Source organism: Nyctereutes procyonoides, unplaced genomic scaffold, assembly GCF_905146905.1.
Source record: "Nyctereutes procyonoides isolate TBG_1078 unplaced genomic scaffold, NYPRO_anot_genome, whole genome shotgun sequence".
Lineage (NCBI taxonomy): Eukaryota > Metazoa > Chordata > Mammalia > Carnivora > Canidae > Nyctereutes > Nyctereutes procyonoides.
In genome coordinates, this window is record NW_026575043.1 from 59,301,774 (window position 1) to 59,321,803 (window position 20,030).

Sequence of the window (20,030 nt, forward strand, 5' to 3'; positions counted from 1 at the left end):
TATATATTTAAAAAAAAAAAAGATTTGTGCAGACGGGCAGCGCTGTGCACTCATGGGAATCTGACCTGGTACAGCTTTTCTGAGAGGCGCTTGATGTGAAAATCCCCGAACTGAACCTGCATTCACTTAACAATCTGCTCTTTGGGGACGTACGTAACCCAAAGGACTGATCATGCACATAGATAAAGGCACAGCTCGAACTCACAACCCAGAGATCAAGACTCATAGGCTCTACCGACTGAGCCAGCCCGATGCCCGTGAGCTCATTTTAAATAAATTATATAGAGAGTGTACCTAGAGGCGAGACTGGCAAACACATGAATATATTACAGGTGGTTATCTCTGAGGGGTGAGAGTTATGCCTTTTCTTTTTTTTTAATTTTTATTTATTTATGATAGTCACACAGAATGAGAGAGAGAGGCAGAGACATAGGCAGAGGGAGATGCAGGCTCCATGCACCGGGAGCCCGACGTGGGATTCGATCCCGGGTCTCCAGGATCGCGCCCTGGGCCAAAGGCAGGTGCTAAACCGCTGCGCCACCCAGGGATCCCGAGTTATGCCTTTTCAATACTTGTTTCTTTTCTGCCAGTGACGCATATCTTGAAAAAACTAATTTAACCCTCACAAAATCAGTATACAGGAAATAACTTTTTTTTTTTTTTATATTTTCTCCCATTTGACCTGAGATCTTTTGTGGGGTGGTAAATGCATAGCACAGTCCATTTGGGGCTTTTCCTGTTCCTACCTTTATCAGGCTGCTTTTGGCTACAGGTAGTGAATATCCAAGTAGCACTGCTTAATTCAGTTTATCATCCCAGCGAACAGAAATGTCTGGACTGGAGGCTGACACTGTGGCTCAAGGAGTCCTCAGGAGCTCTCTCTTTCTGTTCTGCCAGCGATAGTGGGTAGTGGTACTGCAGTGCCTGGAGGCCAAAAGAGGCTGCCAGAGTCTTCCTCTCACACCCACACTCTGTAAGACAGCAAGAAGGAAGGGGTGGGGCACCTGGTAGCTCAGCAGTTGAGCATCGCCTTTGGCTCAGGGCGTGATCCTGGGGTCCTGGGATCCAGTCCCACGTCGGGCTCCCTGCATGGAGCCTGCTTCTCCCTCTGCCTGTGTCTCTGCCTCTCTCTCTCTCTCTGGGCCTCTCATGAATAAATAAAGTATTTAAAAAGAAAAAGAAGGAAAGGGTGGAATGCAAATTTTTGCGTCTGTCACCCGACCCAGGAAAGCGTCTTCCCACAGCTATCCTCTACACCTCATCTACCGGTACTGGGTCACATGACCCCTCTAGACAGGTGCCCGGTAGGAGGGAATATGATTGGCTGAGACCTATCAGGACTCCTCTTCCTGCCCTCAGGGCTCAGTTTTGCCACTCAAACCAATTGGGGAGGATTTAACGTGGCAACAAGTTTCTGGGGGTCTTGGGCTGTGGGGAGGCACTAGTGGGTGGAGAGGCACAACCCACTAATAGACCCCTGGAGTCAGACTGGGGGGTCACCTGTGCTCCTGCCGCTCCCGCCGGCCCGCAGTGTGGCCACAGGCACATGGCTCAACCTTCCCAGCCTCAGCTGCCTCCAGCCATAAAATGAACAGATAGTTGTGAGCATCCAAAGAATTAAAGTGTGTCTGCCCAAAGCAGCTGAAAGCAGGGATTGTGACAAAAACTTGTACACACGTGCTCAGAGCAGCACTACTCACGATGGTTAAAAGGTGCCAATAATCCTAATGTCCAACAGCAGATGAATGGATACGCAAGTGTGTCACAATCACACAATGGAAGATCCTTCAGTTATGAAAACAGAATGAGATTCGAGCTTCAACAATGGATGGACCTTGCAAACATTATGTTGAGTGCAGGAAGCCAGGCACAAAAGACCGCTCGGCATATGATCCCATTTATACGAAATGTCCAGCACAGGCAAATCCATAGAGAGATAGTTTGGTGGTTGTCAGGGGCTGAGGGGAGGGGGATTGGGGAGTAGCTGGGCACAAGGTGTATTTTTAGGGTGTCGGAGAAGTTCAGGAACTGGATATCGATGATGGGTGCCCAGCATTGTGAATGTACTAAATGCTACTGAATTGTACATTTTAAAATGGTTAAAATGGTAATTTTGTGTTATGTCTAATTAAAAGAAAAACAGAGGGCAGCCCCGGTGGCGCAGCGGTAGCGCGGCCTTCAGCGCAGGGTGTGATCCTGGAGACCTGGGATGCAGTCCCACGTCGTGCTCCCTGCATGGGGCCTGCTTCTCCTTCAGCCTGTGTCTCTGCCTCTCTCTCTCTCTCTCTGAATAAATAAATAAAACTTAAAATAAATAAATAAATAAATAAATAAATAAATAAATAAATAAATAAATAAATAACAGAAAAAACAACAAACCCAAACCAAGGGAAGCCCTTAGAGCAGTGTCTACCTGGCATGTGTTAAATGCTATGTCATTGTTCCTTACTAGAATTTAGTTGTTCTGGGCAGCCCGGGTGGCTCAGCGCTTTAGCACCACCTTCAGCCCAGGGCGTGATCCTGGAGACCTGGGATCGAGTCCCAAGTCAGGCTCCCTGCATGGAGCCTGCATCTCCCTCTACCTGTGTCTATGCCTGTGTGTGTGTCTCTAATAAATAAATGAAATCTTAAAAAAAGAAAGAGAATTTAGTTGTTCTGTCCCAGAGCAGTTAAAACTTGTTCCAAAAACCCCCTGCAGGGGCACCTGGTTGGCTCAGTCGGTGAAGCATCTGCCTTCTGCTTGGGTCACGATCCTGCGGTATTGGGTATTGCTTGGCAGGGAGTCTGCTTCTCCCTCTACTCCTCCCCTCTGCTTGTGCTCACACACTCTCTCTATAATAAATAAAATCTTAAAAAAAAAAAACACCCTCAAAAATCCCCTGCAGGAGGCCTTCCCTGGTGGCTTTGTGACCCCCACCCCAGGGCGGGCCAGTCTGGGCCTCCAAGGATCATTCTACTGCTCCCAGGTCATGCTGGGAAGCCGTGGGAGGCTGGGGAAGGTGTGTGGAGGAGGGGGCCCAGGACGCTTTCTGCTTAACCACACCTGGAAGCCACTGGGTCTCCCCACCCACTGGGGCTCTGCCTGAAAGTGGACACAAGCCCCATCTGTTCTCAGTTTTCACAGGCTTCCTTCCACCTTCCAAGGGCTCAGCTCTTAATCAAGTGTCCTCTCATTCATTCACTAATTTCACCATGATTTCTCGGACATTCCCCTTGGCGCCCAGCCCTGTTCCTGTCACTGGCTATTTGGTGAATGAGACTGAGGCTGGGCTCCCAGTGGGAGGGACCAGCGGTAATGAAGTTTCTCTCCCTATACACATGATGCCAGGTAGTCACAACTGCTCTGCAGAAAATAAAAGAGGGAAATGGGACAGGGAGGGAGAGGCGGGGTTCTTGCAGTCTGGGGTTCCCAGAAAGGAGCCTTCCTTCCATCACTTGTCCCTATACCCAGGTGTGCTAGCAGTTGTGTCCTCCTTGATTTCCTATCCAAGTGAGATCAGCTGCTATTCTGAGAGGCTCTCCTCACCCACGGCTCGGGGGGGTGGGGTGGGGGGTGGAAACGGAGTCGATTCCGTTCTCTGGAAAGAATGCCAGCTACCAGACAAGCGAAACAGGCATATTTGCATTGCACCTCGGCAAAGAACATCTTAACTGGTGGGTCACGACAGGGGTCGCCGCAGGTGTGCTGGAAACGCTGGCGGTGCACAGGTTTCAGGAGTCTTCCAAAGCTGGGGCGAGTTGGGCGGGGGTGAGGGTGGGCGTGGGGGAATCTGCCCGCTGCCCCTCCCACCCGCTGCCCTGTGCCGGGTCTTCCTTCCGCGGCTTCGGCGGGCCCGCAGTGCCGGGGGCGGCCACGAGATGGCAGCGTCGCTCCACGCCTGTGGCCGGGCGGGCGCGTGGGCTGAGCACAGCCGAGCTGGGGGCGGGGAAGGGCGCGAGGGGGCCCGCGTGGGGGCCCCTGCCTGGCGAGACCTGGGGGAGCCTAGCTCGGAGCCAGAGGGCCATGGGCTGGCTCCCCGTTGGATCTGCCTCAGTTTCCCCAGCTGTACACAAGGGGAGAGATTGGGCTGTGTAATCCTTAGGATCCTGCCCTAGCCCATGTGGCCAGCAGGCTGGGGGTGAGATTCAGGGTTTGCTGGGTGGGGGTCCTCCTAGGTCATAGCTGCCAGTCCCACCCACCTTCTCTGACCCCCTCGGGGTCCAGGAAGGCCTTTTTTCCTGCTCAGGATAACGCCGGAAATAGCTCCAATATAATCTAGACTGGGGGCTTGGTTTGATATGAAGGAGTCCTTCCCTCCACCACCCTAGGATCTGAGGAGGCAGGGCTGGAACTCTCAGCTCACACAATGAGCTCAGAGAGGCCCAGGGGCTTGTCCAAAGTCACACAGCTGCGTGGAAAAGCCACCCTCAAAACCAGATCCCTCTCCTCAGCCATCCTTAGCAGCGATTTCCGTCAGTGAGGAAGGGGGGCGAGGAGCAGAACCGCACCTGTCTACCTTGGCTCTGCAACAGCGGACCTGAGAGCAATGCAGGAACAGGGCTGGGGGGGGGGGTGGTGGTTGGGGAGGGGTCTGTTTTATCCTTTAATAATTTTAAAATTATTTTTGGGGATCCCTGGGTGGCACAGCGGTTTGGCGCCTGCCTTTGGCCCAGGGTGTGATCCTGGAGACCACCCCGGATCGAATCCCACGTCGGGCTCCCGGTGCATGGAGCCTGCTTCTCCCTCTGTGTTTGTCTCTGCCTCTCTCTCTCTCTCTCTGTGACTATCATAAAATAATAAAAATTAAAAAAAATAAAATTATTTTTGAAGTTATTTATTTATTTTTAAAGTACTATCTATACCCAACATGGAGCTGGAACTCAGACCCCAAGATCTAAAGACCTGTGCTCTTCCCACTGAGCCAGCCAGGCACAGGGGAGGGGTCTGTGTTAGATCCTGGTCTGGGAGGGGCTCTCCGAGCAGGTGGAGCAGGTGACGTTTGCCCGGAGTTGGGAAGGGAAGAGGAGGCAGCCGTGGGAAGACCCGGGAAGGGACGTGCAAGGGCTGAGTGCAGAGGTGGGAAACTAGAGCCAGAGGATCAGCTAGGGCGGGGGCGGGGGAGGGGTCACTGAGCCAGGGGGAGAGCGGAAGTAAGTGGAAGACACGTGGGTGCCCTCAGCCCTGCCCCGGAGAAGGGCGGTGGCTCTTTGGGGGGTGTCTGGGGGGGCATGACCCTTGGGGGAAGAGGAAGGCAGTTCTGTCTGCCATCACTCCTGATACTGTATAGCCCTTGGCTCGGGTCCTCACCAGACCTGCTCACCCCTTCCCCGTGCACCTCCACCAGAAAATGACTTGTTAACTTTGGTCACAGACTCCCCAGGCCTCATTGACCTGCTGCCTGTCAAACACAGGGGACGAGGGACTTCTTGACTTGAAGGCCCCAGGTCCTCCTCCTGCGAGCTCCCTGCAGGTTAGCCGTGTATGCATGTCCTCTTTGTAACACTGAGTTCCTGGAGGGGCTGGTGCCTGCATTCCATTCATCCTCCCCCCCACCCCCCCAGGCCTGGCACACAGTAGGTGCGCAGCTCAGCAAATACTTACCAGTGGGGGAGGCAAGCCCCTCTCTGAGCATCCCAGCAGATGTCGACAGTGTCTGGGGCATCCTCCTCCCAGCAAGGGGAGTCACAGAGAGGGGCAGATGGGCCCTTCACAAGGGCCACCCCAGACCCGAGGAGACCACCCATTGTCTAGCCTCCCATTTGGTTCTCCGTGCAAGGATCACAGACCTTGCCAGAGAGCCTGAAGCGAACTTGGCCAGTGCGTGGGTTCTTTGAAAAGGAAGCCTATTAGTTGCAGCGGGAGAATCCCTTTCTGTCTTGCAATTAACCTGGCCTGGAGACTCGCCACCTGCCCCTGGCTCTTTCTTCCTTCTTTTATCTAAGAAGAGCTGAGCGCTGCTTCTGCTAATGAGCTTGTCTGTACTAATGAAGCAGGTGCCCTGTCCCCTGCCATCCCCCCTCACCAGCTGGGAGGGGGAAGGATTGTTCTTCTGATGTGAGCTCTGGGCCCAGAGGAAAATCGGATACATGATAATAATGACCATAATGATGAGAATGATAATGTCCACAGCGGATCCCTTTAAATGAGCTCTTACTTCATAGATCAGGGGCTTTATGCGCCTTCTGTGGGACACCATTCTGCAGGTGGATGCTGCAATGGCTTCTGTTTCTCAGATGGGGAAACTGAGGCTGGAGAGCATAAATGAGGTGGCCCGGGTAGCATAACCAGAAAGTGGCAGGGCCAGGTTCTCAGCCAAGACTTTGAGACTCTGTTTGTCTCACCCCACGCTGCCTTATTGATGTTTCCAAAGAGTTTGACCCACTTTTTCATGGAAAACCTAGACACTGGAGCCAGTGGCTGCTGCATGGCAGCTGGGAGCAAACAAGGACTCCCACCTCAGGTGCCCCCCCACCAGCTGCATGGGGCAAGTTTCAAGGCCTCTGAGGGTTGCTGCAGGAACCCCCCCCCCCCCCCCCCGCCACGTGCGCGCAGTATGATTCATCCATTGGGCTGCGCCCTCGCTGCCCCGCCGGGGCTGGGGTGAGGGGGTGCGGAGGGGATACTGGATGCTGTGACCCCCAGTGAGACCCTGTCCCCAGCCTAGAAGAATCCCAGTCCCCGTCCTGGCCTCCATTATACCCCCGCGCGGCTGCACCTCGTCTCACGCCCCCTCCGCCTCCAGGGCGCCCCCGAGGGTAGACATCCCAAGACGCCTTCCATCTCTTTCAGGATCCCTGACCGCGCCTGGCCAGCGCACCTGTCCGGGGCCCGGCGCCCGGTGGCAACTCCGCGGGGCCACCCCTGCCCCCGCCTCCCCTCCCCCGCAGACAGCCCCAAGCTGTGACTTCATCCCAAGGCCTCTGGACTGCGCGCAGCCCTGCGGACACCCCGTCCACCCCCAGCCTCCGGACGTCGCTGCCCCCGCCCGAGGACCTTCCCCTCCCTCCCCCACCCTGCGACCTTGGGAGCTCCCGCCACTTGGCCGCGGGCGCCCGGCTCGCTGCGCGGCGGCCGGCAGGTGCCCCCTCCCGCGGCCCCGCCCGCGCCCGTCCCCCGGGGACGCCGGGGAGGGGCACGGCCCGCCCCTACGGCTGCGCGGCCGCCCTGCGCCCAGTCTCGGCGGCGGGCCCGCCCCCGGCCCCGCCCCGGCCCGCCCCCGGCCCCGCCCCGGCCCGCCCCCGGCCCGCCCTCCCGCCGGCGCCCGGCGCTCCTCACTGTCCGCGGGCCGAGGGGCGGCCGGCAGCTGGCGCGGGCAGAGGCGGCGGCGGCGGCGGCGATGGGACGGGCGCTGGGGCGCGGGAGCCGCGGCGGCGGCGGGGCCCGCGCAACTCGGGCCAAGTGCGGGGCCGCCGGCGTGGGCGTGGGGCTCTGAGCCCGGGGCCCAGCTCCCCGCCGCGCGCGGCCGAGCCCCGCCGAGCCCCGCCGAGCCCCGCCGAGCCCCGCCGAGCCCCGCCGAGCGCGCAGGGCGGGCGCAGAGGCGCCGCCAGCGCCCGCCGCCTGCGTCTGGGAAGAGCGGCGCCCCGGGGCGAGCCATGCCCGGAGCCCGAGCGTAGCCGCCCCGGGAGCCGCGGGCCGGGCCGGGCCGGGCCGGGCCGGGCCGGGCCGGGCGCGCGACAGGAGCAGCGCCGCGCCCCCCGCGCGCCGAGGACCATGCCGCCCCCGGGCCGGGCGCCGCCGCTCGGGCTCCTGCTGGCGCTGACCGCGCTCCGGTGCCCAGGTAAGGCTCCCCGGCCCCCTCCCCGCCCCGGCCGCCGCGCGCAAAGTTGGCTCCCGCGCGGGGCCGCCACCTCCTCCGCAAGTCCCCGGCTGCTCGCCTCCCCCGGACTGGCTCTGGGGAGGCCCGGGGGTCCCCGCACCAGCCTCCGTCCCCAGACCCCAGCTCGCCGGCGGATCCCTGCAGGGCGCGCGGGGGCAGGCGCCTCGGGGGGCGGGTGGGCGCGCGTCTCCGGGAACCTGCCCCCTCCTCGCCCCCTCCTCGCCCCCTCCTCGCCCCCTCCTCGCCCCGCCCGGCCCTGGTTCCCGCGGGGTTTTGCTGTGACGGGGCGTCGGCGGACCCCTTCTGCCCGTTTCCCGATGCCCGCGGACGACGCACGGCCGTGCGTTCCCAGGACACCTGCGGGGCCCCAGCCTTGAGGTCGTCTCGGTCGGCGCAGCCTGTCTGGCTCGTCCGCAGCCTCTCCCCGCCGCACCCTCCTGCTTTTACACCGCCGCCCCCCCCCCCCGGAACGTGTCCCCTCCCCAGGTGGGCCCCCCTTAGCCGAGGCGCAGCCTGCTGCTCGCTTTCTGGACACGCGAGCTGCCCCGGCACCTTGCCCCCCGGGCGGCCGGGCAGCCCCGCGCGCGCAGGGCCGCCTGGAACGTGGTGATGCCCAGAGCCACTGCCTGGGTACCATGGAGCCGGGCTCCCTGCTGGCACCGGCGCAGCTGTCGCCAAAAGCTAGTGAGTGGCAAAGGCAAAACAGTCCTGTATTTTCTCTCTCTGCTGGAGTTTGGAAAGCTTCTACCACCTTGGCCTGGCTGCGTGTTGGTTCTAGAGGAAGCCTATCTTAAAATGCCAATCCCCCCCCTCCCCTCCCCCCTCCCCTCCCCCCCACCCCAAACAGTGGAGACGATCCTAAAGGCTCTCCCAAAGGCTCGGATGAACCCGGAACAGTCACGAGCAACATCCGTGTGCACTTGGGGGAGCTCAGTTCCCCAAACATTTTAAAATCAGGACCCGTGATTTGGGAGCAGAGAGCTTTCGCTTTAGAAAAATTCTCATTTCCTTAACAAACAAGCGGCACAGACACCCAGGCTGCTGTAGAAAAACACAACTTTTAACTTTTCAACCGTAACTGCCTTAGGGAGGTTGCATTTAGAAACGAACCCCGTATGACCACTTAATGTGTGATGTATTCGCATGCAAAAAGTAAACACTGTCTTACTTCGAGGTGCCCTCAAGTGACCCAAAATATTTCATGAAACCTTCCACTGGGAGAGAACCTTCAGTCGGAGATATCCATCGCTGTTCACACGGCTTTGGTTTACCGTGTGCAAGAGTCTTCGGTCCGCTTGGCTCATAAGCAGCTATGATAGCTGTTCTGCTTTCAGCCTTCTTCTGTGGTACATGGCGGGGGGGGGGGGGGTGGGGGGGGTGGGGTGGGGGGGTGGGAGCAGGTGGTCAAGGCTGTTTCTTCCTAGCCAAAGCCCTGGGACCTGATCTCAGAAGTGCAGTCCCTTGGACTTGAAAATTGCAGTTTTGTCTCTATTTTGTTTTCTCCACGGGGGTCAGCCTTTGCCTGGATGTGCTCATAGGCGAATATTGGAAATCTCTCAGAGAAGCTGCCTGCCTCTAGTGCTTGTAAGAGAACATGGAGAACCCCCCCTCCCCCCTTCCCCCCCCTCCCCTAGCAACGGAAGAGCTTGCGCCTCGCTCTGGGAGGCCAGGTCCTGGCAGGGAAGGTGTGCCGCCCCTGAAACCTGCTGCTGGCCCCGCTCCTAGCCATGCCGCCCCGCTGCTTTCCCGAGAGCCCCAGCTGGGCAGCTCCTTTTGGCAGATGCCGCGAGGACAGAGCCCTCAGTTCCATCCTCAGGTTCTTGGGAGCACATGTGAGTCTTCCACTGGTCCCTACCAGGGACCTAAAGAGAGACAGTTTGATAACTCTATATTTAGCACCAGTTAGGAAAGCTAGGAAAAAGAAAAAAAAAAACAAGGCTGAAATTCTTGAAAGATACTTAGCTGCCTACTGTTGGTTGAAAGGTTCAGAGGAATTAGCTAGAGCTTCCTTCAGAGCCGGTTGGATTTTTCTGGGTAATTTCTGGCGTGATTTACCGACCACGTTTGGCTGAGGTTCTGGGGGAAGGGCTGGAAGGGTTCACAGGAGAGGAAGGATGCCCTCTCCCCCATCACACGGGGACTGTCTGCTCTGTCCCCCCCCCCCCCCCCAGCGTGGGTAGCTGCCATGGTAAAGAGTGTGGTGGGCGTACTTCTTTCAGCCTTGCAAGCGCTTAAACATATGGAACTATACTTGGTAAGAGTCAGCACAAATCCTCCAGCTTAGCGACTAGGGGGCCCCCATTATTCAAGCCACTTTTGTGCATGCTCTGGCTTTGCAAATTAGCGGCGCTGTTACTGCCCCTGCTGGAGGAAATGGACGCGCCTTGCTTCATTGACCCATTGTGCTCAGGGTCTATAAAATTGGGGTGGGTGGAGAGCCCCCGACAGAGAGGCCTTGTGAGTGGCAGAGCCTGCCAGTGGGGGGGGCTTTGGCTTCAAAGCGGAGACACTCTTAGCCGTGCCTGGCACCTTGGCATGGCATGTGGTATATTTCTTTCTCGTTACAATAGTGGTTGGGGAGGGGGGGGCTGCGTGTGTCTGGTGCTGCTCTTCAGAGAGGTGGCTCTGGGAGGTGGTGGGAGTGGTATGCAAATGCCGTCACCTCCCCTGAGTGATTTAATGGCGGTACAGTGGAGGTTCCCAGAGTAAATCATTTCACTTCCCCCCCTACCGGATGCAGGGAACTTGGGAGGCGTGGGGCTTCTGCATGAGCTGCAGTCCTCGGAGCCAGCAATGAGCATGGTGGTTGCCATGATCCAAGAGAGTGAAAGAAACCCCTTGCTTGTTGGTGCAAAGTCCAGGAGGGTGGTCTTGAGGCCGGCAGAGCCTTCTAGGGGCCCTGTTCCTGGATGAGCCCCCACTTGTACGCGGCTGGGTGGCTCCTTTCTTCTCTCCTGGGTCTAGTATTGAATGGGCACAGAGAGGGTGCATTTCCCTTTGTAGCAGTGGCGTTGAGCAAGTGCATGCTGCCCATCGGCGCGGGGAGCTGGGGGCTCCCTGGCACCATGGGCAGCGTCATGGGGCGAGAGTGGTACCACTAGCTCTTTCTTGGAGTAAGTGAGTGGGCTTGCAGAGCAGGAAGGCATCTTAGAGAATCTTCCCCCTGCCCTCCAACAGCCCCCTTTGCAGATGGATAACAGGAGACTCAGGCATCGGGATGACTTGGTCAGGGTCATGCAGTGAGTTGGTGTCAGATGGGGCTCGCGGCTAACACAATTTCTCTCTTGAAAAAACCCTTCGCTCAGCCATTTCCTTGCTGTACACAGGGGAGTCTTTCTGGTAAAGGAGCTCTACTGTGTGGTCCTTTAGGGGACTGTGGCTCCATTTAAGGAGCCCAAGGTCAAGAGAATGACAGCTGTTCGGTGATGCCAGAATAGCCAGGCGTCAGCTCACAAAGGCAGCAGGTCATCACAGTGGTGCTGCTGGGGATGGGGCAATGGGACCAAGAGCCTCCGAAAGTGCTCACTGTGTGCCACGCACCATCCCAGGCCTTGCCTGGTCTGACCACAGTGGAAGACTCACCATGCTGGCGGGTGGATGGTCTCACTATTCACCGTTTATAGGTGAGGCTGTCGAGACCCAGAGAGGCTGAGTAGCTTGCCTGAGGTCACACAGTGTCAGGATTCTGGCCCAGGCGCTGGTCTGTGCCTTACCCCGACCTCACATGGCCATGTTCTCCCATGTGGCCTCAGCGTGGTGTGGATGGGTTTCTGGATTCCAGGGTGGGGGGTGACTATTGCGTCCCTTTCATGTGCCAGCCTGTGCTTTTCTTTCTTTTTTTCTTTCTTTCTTTGAAATATATTTTTAAAGATTTCATTTGTTTATTCATGAAAGACAGAGAGAGAGGCAGAGATACAGGCAGACGGAGAAGCAGGCTCCCTGTGGGGAGCCCGATGTGGGACTCAATGCCAGGACCCCGGGATCACGCCCTGAACCAAAGGCAGATGCTCAACACTGAGCCACCCAGGTGTCCCATGCACTTCTTTTCTGTAACAAATACATCTGTTGATGTGAACTGAGGTTGAGAGCCATAGAAATCAGACAGATGGGAGTCTGCTCTGCAGGCAACTGGGAATCCTTCAGATTGGGTGCTCTCATGGGATTCAGTGGTTATGGTGAAGGCTGAGACTTTGGCAGACAGGATCTCCCCCCTTTCCTTTTGGTCTCCTGTCCTGGTTCTTGGATTTCAGTGGACCTTAGTGTCTAGAACAACTCAGTGACTAGCACTCTCTGAGGCTGTGATTGTGTGTCTAGAGTAGTCTTGGTTCACGTTTCTCAGCTCAGGTATCATCCTGCTGCTGCATGGAGCAGTTCGGCCTCCATGCACTTGTTTCTTCATGAGTGATTGATGAGCATCCCCCAAGTCCGGATGTCTTCCTCTGATCTACAGCTGATTGTGTGTTCTGAGCCCTTCCCAGATTTTGCTTCATTGAGTCCTCAACAACCCCATGGGGGTAAGGACTGGTGTTCGCCCTATTTTACAGATGGGGAAGCTGAGAAGCACAGAGGTGCCATGGGTTTTACAAGGTCACACAGCCATGGAGGGAAGGGGGATCCACGCGAAACCACAGTGTGCCTGGCTCGCAGTCCGTGCTCCTAACTGCTACCTTCTCTGTTATTGTGGGCTCCGAGTTTTGGAGGAATTGATTGGATTTTGACACTTATTTGGGCCCCAGGAAGCCAGGGATGTGTCTTATGTTGAGTTGGTTCTTCTATGAGAAGATTGTTTTGGAGGAATTGGGCTGCTCTAAAGTCAGCCCTCTCAGTCAGGAGCCCTGGCAAGCATCGGCAGAGAGGGCTTGGCGTTTTGGGTAATTGCACCTGCATGGACGTCCAGTGGAGGGGGGCTGCTGTTGCCTCTTGGGCCATGTCTGGCCTGTAGACTTCTCTCGTTGGTTGCCAGCATTTAAAAAGTGGGAGGTGTCAGTATCACGGTCCAGGTTTCTGGCTTCTCTCAAGAAACCAGGAGATCTTGTTTAACCCTTGACTGCTCTGAGACTCAGTTTCCTCATCTGTAAAATGGGCCCTATTCTAGTCCATTCAGGGTGGGCGGCCTGTAAACAACAGACCCCTATTTCTCACGGTTCTGAAAACTGGGAAGTGCAAGGTCAGGGCACCAGCATGGCCACGTTCCTGGTTCGCAGATGCCGTCCTCTCCCTGTGTCTTCATGTGGTGGGAGGGCAGGGGGCTCTCAGGGGTCTCCTTTATGAGGGCACCAATCCCACTCGTGGGGCTCCACCGTCATGACCTCATCATCTCCCAAAGGTCCCAGTTCCTGATATCATCACATTGGAGGCAACTTTGAGGGGGACACAGACACAGGAGGCCCAGACGGCAGGCCCAGAACTTACCCCGTTGCCCATCTGGCCACAAAGTTGGGCAGCTCCAGGGCAGTGAGGGGGCTGCCCGACGTGGCCTGCGGTTCCTCAGGAGGAGACGGGCAAGAAGGGAAGGCCAGGTGGGCTCTTTGCTGTGATGGTCAGAGTGCAGTGTGAGGGGTTGATGGACCCTTGGTGCCCTCCGAGTGGCTTCTCACTTTAAATTTCCCTGGGTTCTCTGGTAACTGCCCAGGGAGAGGTTAGGGGCTCTGTAGTATCCCCTGTAGGGGATACTAAAGCTCAGGGGAGTGGAGGGACCCTATCAAGACAACACTGCCTGAGTGGCAGGGTGGGGGTCTCCTCCCCAAAGTGCCTGGCTCCTCCTATCTTTCCTGCCCCTAAGGTGCCTTCTTGTCCTTGAGTTTTCCTTCAGTCTCCCTGCCTTCCAGCATAAGTAATTTTGACCTCAGGGTCCTGCATCCTAGGGCAGGTTCGTGTGATGGAGAGAGACAAGGAGCCAACAAATTCACAGACAGGAGAGTCGTAGACAGTACTTTGTGTTCCTTATATTCAATACAAGGCAATGTGATGGGGAGTGACTGGGTGATCCAGGAAGACTTCTGGAGGAGGTGGCATTCGTCTTCTCTGAGTCCTACTTGATCAGAAGGGTGTTGCAGGCAGAAGGATTGTGAATACTTGCAAGGTACTTTGCACAGTGCCTGGCACACAGCAAGTGCTCAAGAACTGCCAGTTCCCTCCCTCCCTTATTCATTCAACAGACATTTATTAATCAGTTCTGAGCACTGTGGGGACACAGTGTGGAACAAAGGAGACACATTCCCCATTCCTAGGAGCCGGCGTTCTGGCGAAGCTAGGCAATCATAAAACAATGGACAGACAGATACATAATTTAATGCCAGGCAGTGATAGGTGCCGGGGGAGAGGCAAAGCAGGGTTGCCTTTGTCACTTTATTCTCTATCCGGGTACTTGTTTTGCTACTTGCCACACGGTGCAGGATGGGCCTGGGATGCCCACTGTCTGCCGAGGGAAGCAGAGAAAGAAGCCTGGGTTCTTTGAGTTGCATTCCGACGTCTTCTGGTGCTTAAACCACCTGAGTCCGCAGTCGGGGTGTTCCCAGTTCCCTTCCCTGACACCTGACTCCTTAACTGATCAATACCCTCTCCTTACACTTCAGTCCCAAAATAGTTACATAAAAAATCAATAGAGTGCAATTTGATTTGCTGTATTTTATTACCGAGGGTGATGGAGTATCTGGAATTGCCTGGTGCTTCTGAGCCTGGTTGTTTTGGCTCTTAACCTAAATTAACCCGTTGGGGGACCTAACTCATCCTGGCTGCGCTTTGGTGCCCAGAATTCGGTGCCTACGAAGGGTGACTCAGTAAATAACGCATCTCTAATGTCTGCTTTGTGTTGGAAATGCCTCCCGCCAGGGCTCTTAATGCATCAGAGCAAATGGACACATAAAAACCGTGCTGTGGGCTGTGGCTGCAGCCAGCGCTCCCGGGCCCGGCTCTGTGCGCCTCCTGGAGGGTCCTGTCTCTCCTTCCAGAACTCTGGAGGGGCTGGCTCTGCCCGGCCTCCTGGCCCTCGGAATCCGTGGCTTCCTTTGTTTGCCCGGTTCCCTTCATGTTGTGTACTGTCGACGTATTTATATCCTTGGCGTGGTATTTTTCCCTTCTGTGGTTGTGCCATCTGCTGCTGCAGGCTGCTGGCTCTCCTGGGCGAGCTGAGGGGGTCGGATTTGAGGGGATGGGGGGCACCTGGGCAGACGGACGCAGGCTCTACAGACAAGGCTGCAGGGGTGGCCAGGTGGGAGGGGACCCTGTTCTCCCGGAGGCTGCTCCAAGCAGAAATATTGGGTAGACACAGTGGAAGGGGAGGGCATGGTGTGGATGGAAGATGTCATTTCGCCAAAAAAATTTTCTAGGGTGGCAGTGAATCGGGACTCTTCCAGGCCAGGGGAAAGCCTGTGGCTGCCTTTGGGCCATATCTGGCCCAGAGACTTGTCTTGTTAGTTGCCAGCATTTAGAAAGTGGCGGATGTTGGTATCCAGGATCCTGGCTTCTCTCAAGAAATTGGGAGATCTGCGACTCTGGTCTAGCTCCTTGACCTCTCTGAGACTCCATTTCCCTGTCTGTAAAATGGGTCTTGAAGTCCCTTGTTGCTGATCATCTTCCTTGAAACTCCAGCCCAGTCTATATCCTTCTTCCTTATCTGCCTTTGCTTGTTTGAACATGATTTTATTGTGCACCTATGCTGTGCTGGGTACTGTTCTCAGGGCTGGTGAAACAGCAAGGACAGAATAGTCAAAGACCCCTGTCCTTGTGGAGTCAGCATTAATGTGGAGACAGATAGTTACTGGACTAAATGAGTAACTAAAATGCAGTTTGTTGAGTGGTAGTAAGTGCTACAGAGAAGCACGGAAAAGGGCTTCAGGAAAAGAATGCTGGGGGAGGGATATTTTGCAGTTTTATTTTATTAAAAAAATTTTTTTTTTATTAAGTAAACTCTACATCCAATGTGAGGCTCAAACTCACAACCCTGAGATCAAGAGTCACATGCTCCACTGACTGAGCCGGCCAGGTGCCCCTCTTGTTTTAAATAGCAGCATCCAGAAAGGTGGCATTTGAGTGAAAACCTAAAGAAGTAAGGGAATGAGCTATCCGGTGGCTGTCTTGCAGAAGAGTGTTCCAAGCAGAGGGGGAACAGCTAGTGCAAAGGCCCTGAGGTAGGAATGTGCTTGGCAGGTTTGAGGACAGTAAAGAGGCCAGTGCACCAAGCTTAGTAAGAGAGAGAGAGCAGTGGTGGTGAGGTGACAGGACCAAGTTCGGTAAGGACTGTGGCTTTTCCTCTGAGTGAGATGGGAGCTGTCAACAGGTTTGACAGAAGATGGCTATGTTCTGACTCCCAGGAGCAACGGCAGGGAGAGCCTAGAAGGCCTACTGCAGCAGTCCGGGCCTGGATCACTGTGGTGGCGGTGGAGGAGGTCACAAATGGGGTTTGGGTGAGTTGGAAAGTTGTGCTACAGGACCAGCTGACTGATAGATTTGTTCAGTATATATATTTCATTTATTTATTAGAGAGAGCATGAGCTGGGGGAGCAGCAGAGGGAGAGCTGGGACCCACCCCCCCCTTCCTCACGTGGGGCTTGATCCCAGGACCCTGAGATCATGACCTGAACCAAAAGTAGATGCTTAGTTGACTGAGCCGCCAAGGCGCCCCTTGTTCAGTAAATATTTATTGGGTGCCAACTCTATGCCTATCACCGTACTTGGAATTGGGGCCAAATCAATATTTGTTAGCAATGAAATAAACAAGCAGAACTTAACATCTGTGAGTTAGGCTTTTGCCTTCTGTAGGTTCTTCCCCAACAGCCCTGGGGAGAAGGACCTAGTAGTACATCCCTTAGTGAGAAACCAGTTTTAAGGGGATTTGTGTTGGATGCAAGGATGACCCTGGATGCAAAATGCTTATTAGCACATTGCCTGGCACATCCTTAAGGGCTCAGTAAATGGTGGCAATTATTAAGAACATTAGGATAGTTGGGAAACCAGGACCCCATTACCCTATTTGTCCCTGGAAGCACAGTTGGTGGAGGTTGGATTTGAACTATGATCTATCAGACTCTGGTGTTCATTTTTCCTGCTGGAACCAGGACTATTTAAAGAGAAAAAGTTTCTGTGCTCATAATGTGATTATTCTGGCACAGTTCATTGTTCATTTGCCAGTATAGGTGTTGTACTCGCTTTGTCTAGTAGACGTGTAGGTGAAATGTTGTGTGTCAGTCAATTCTATCTTCTCCATCAACTTCCACAACATTTTGGAGATGAGTAAGGTTTCTCTGACCCCACGCGGCTTTGGCTACTGACATGCTGCTTATTAGTTTCTGCATCCCTTAAACCAGCATCACCAAACTATGGCCCAGGGACTAGATCTGGGTCTCTACCTGTGTTTGTGAGTAAAGATTTGTTACAACACAGCCACATCCATTTGTTTACGTGTTATGTGTGGCTGCTTTCTCACAGCAGTGAGGAGTGAGTAGTGTTAGAGATCATCTTGCCTGCAAAGCCCGAGTAAACTACCTACTACCTAGCCTTTTTTTTTTTTTTATTATTTATTTACGATAGTGAGAGAGAGAGAGAGAGAGAGAGAGAGAGAGAGAGAGAGGCAGAGACACAGGCTCCATGCACCGGGAGCCCGACGTGGGATTCGATCCCGGGTCTCCAGGATCGCGCCCTGAGCCAAAGGCAGGCGCCAAACCGCTGCGCCACCCAGGGATCCCCTACCTAGCCTTTTTAAGGACAAAGCTTGCCTTAAATGAAAGCCAAACAAGGAAAGCTCTGTAAATGTGTGTCTATAGCACACATTTGTGGTCAAGAACAAGTATCCCTTTTTAATTGTCCAGCTCATCTGAATGAGAAGAATTGTGGGTTTGGTATCTCTTGGTTGAAAAAATATATTGATTGAAAGTTGCCATCAATTCAGTAATGCTTTTGAACGAGTGGGTTTTGGTAATTACAGTAGCATTTATGTAACATTTTAAAAATAGTAGCACATGTGTGTGCAGATATTTTTACTCTGTAGGCAAAGCTAGATGGCTTACAGCTCAGAAGACCCCTTGTAAGGATTCTGCTGGAGATAATCAGTATTAAAGGAGCCCACTGGTTAGTTATTTTATCCTTGGCATGACTCGGATCAATGGATCTCTTTTATGGGCTTCTTTTTGGATTGTTTTAAAGATGAACATAGCCTTCTCTATGTTTACTTGTGACATTCAGGTCCGTGATACTTTAAGTTTCCAATGCTGAGATTTTGAGTTCACTTATGGAGCTTATGTGCCAAATGCAAGCTGTCTATCGCTATATTAATGTGGATTCTTATCATTGCAAGGGACAAAATTGGGAATTTACTAGACTTGGGAGCTAAGAAGTTCAAAGAAGAGGCAGCTTCAGGCATGGCTAGATCTAGGGGCTTAACAGTCCTAATGAGCACTTCTGCGCTTTCACTTTGTCTCTTGGTTCTCCTTTCCTCTGTGTTCATTTAATCCTCAGACAGGCTTTCTCTACCTCACAGCAAACCTGGCCACAGGCAGCTCCAGGCTTTGTTCCAAAATCACCCCTCTCTTTTCTAATTACAATAGTAAGAACCCTTGAACTAACTTGGATAGTAGGTATACTGACCCCTCAACCAGGGACTGTGACTGAATGGAATCCTGTATGTGATCAGCCACACTTAAGTCAGAAGCTCATCTCTGGAGTTGGAATTGGAAGCACGTTGCCAGAAAGATAGGAGATGATTTCCCAAAGGAAAATCCCAGTGCTTATACCAGGAGAAAGATAAAGTTGCTGCAACATTTTACCAAGCGAGGTGGGGGGAAGCCTCAGGAGGGGCACCAGAGCCCCTCCTCCAAGGAGCGAATAGACACCTTGTCCCATCTTTATTGCACCCGTGACCTTTGAAGCCCCAGTACGGGGATTTCACACATATTTTGGTTGCTTTGATTGAAAACATGGAATATTTGGGGTGCAATCTGCTAATATCTGTGGAAAGAGAACCTGGTCTTTGACCCAGCCCTTCCACTTTTGGGAAATATATTTTTTTAGAAGTGAAAGGACTACTATACAAGGTTGTATGTTCAGGGATATTTATAACAGCATCTGCTGTAGTGGTGAAAAAGAGATGACTCTCCATCAGTAAAGTAGTTCTTGACTAAATGGTGGTATTTCCACGTGGACCACCATGTAACTGTTAAAAAGAACATCTTGGACCACCGCTCTTTCTAGATCCATTCTCCTGGAAGGATGAGCAGGGCTTATTTTCAAGTGAGAAAAGTGAGTTGCATGGTAACTTTAATAACCATGGTCTGGTTATTAAAATGTGCAATGCCATTTTAATAAAAACAATGAGCCAAAAGTCCCCTCTGTGTATGAAGTAGGCAATATTTATGTCATGCTTGCTATATATGCCAGTCACAATTGTAAGAACATACGTCAACTCATCTAATCCTTACAAGAAGCCTAGGTGTGTGGGTATTATTGTATCCCTTTTAAAGAAGGAAAAGTTAGAATTATACGGCCTCGGTGTAGGAATGATGGGAGTGATTTGGTGGGTGGTGGGAAAGGAGGGGCAGGGAAGGGTGGACATCTGGAATGTTTGAGATATTTTAGCCACAATCATGCCAGGTTTTATGTAGAGAGCCCCACTTTTCCCCTTAGGGTTTCTGGGTCCCTGTTGTAACTGGCCTCAGTGGGGATCCTCTGGATTTGCTGCTGTGTTTTCCTGATGGAGGGGGCTATGGTGTATGGAACTTGGGTGAGCCAGGAGGGATGCTGCTTCGTAGCTCCCTGGGGAAGAGGAAGGCTGGGTGTGTGGTGTGACAGGCATATCCTGTGAGAATGGTTTCGTCAGTGAATAACACAGACTTAAAACAGGTGGTGGCTTAAAAAGTAGGGTGTTTCTCTTCCAAGTCAGTTTCTGGAGTCGTGTAGTTTAGGACTTTAGGTTGGCTCTGTTCCATGAAGTCCTCATGGGCCCTTGCTGCTTTCTACCATTTCGAGGTTGTGGTCTTTTGTACTCATGGTCCAAGATGGCAGCTCTAGGTACAACAATTTCATCTTCATTCCAGGCACCAATATGGGGGTGCATATAAGGCAAGGGTAAAGGATATACATCAGTTGTCTTTTTTTTTTTTAATTTTTATTTATTTATGATAGTCACAGAGAGAGAGAGAGAGAGAGAGGCAGAGACACAGGCAGAGGGAGAAGCAGGCTCCATGCACCGGGAGCCCGACGTGGAATTCGATCCCGGGTCTCCAGGATCGCGCCCTGGGCCAA

At 53.9% G+C, this 20,030-nt stretch overlaps 1 protein-coding gene across 1 annotated transcript in view; it reads left to right on the forward strand.

Moving 5' to 3' along the window:
* Positions 1-7,644: 7,644 nt before the first annotated feature.
* The window catches only part of TMEM132B (transmembrane protein 132B), a 371,639-nt gene continuing 359,253 nt past the window's right edge, over positions 7,645-20,030 (forward strand). Inside the window, exon 1 of the mRNA XM_055323120.1 lies at positions 7,645-7,757. Coding sequence (XP_055179095.1) covers positions 7,691-7,757 — 67 coding nt within the window. The 5' untranslated portion in view covers positions 7,645-7,690. The remainder of the gene's footprint in view (positions 7,758-20,030) is intronic.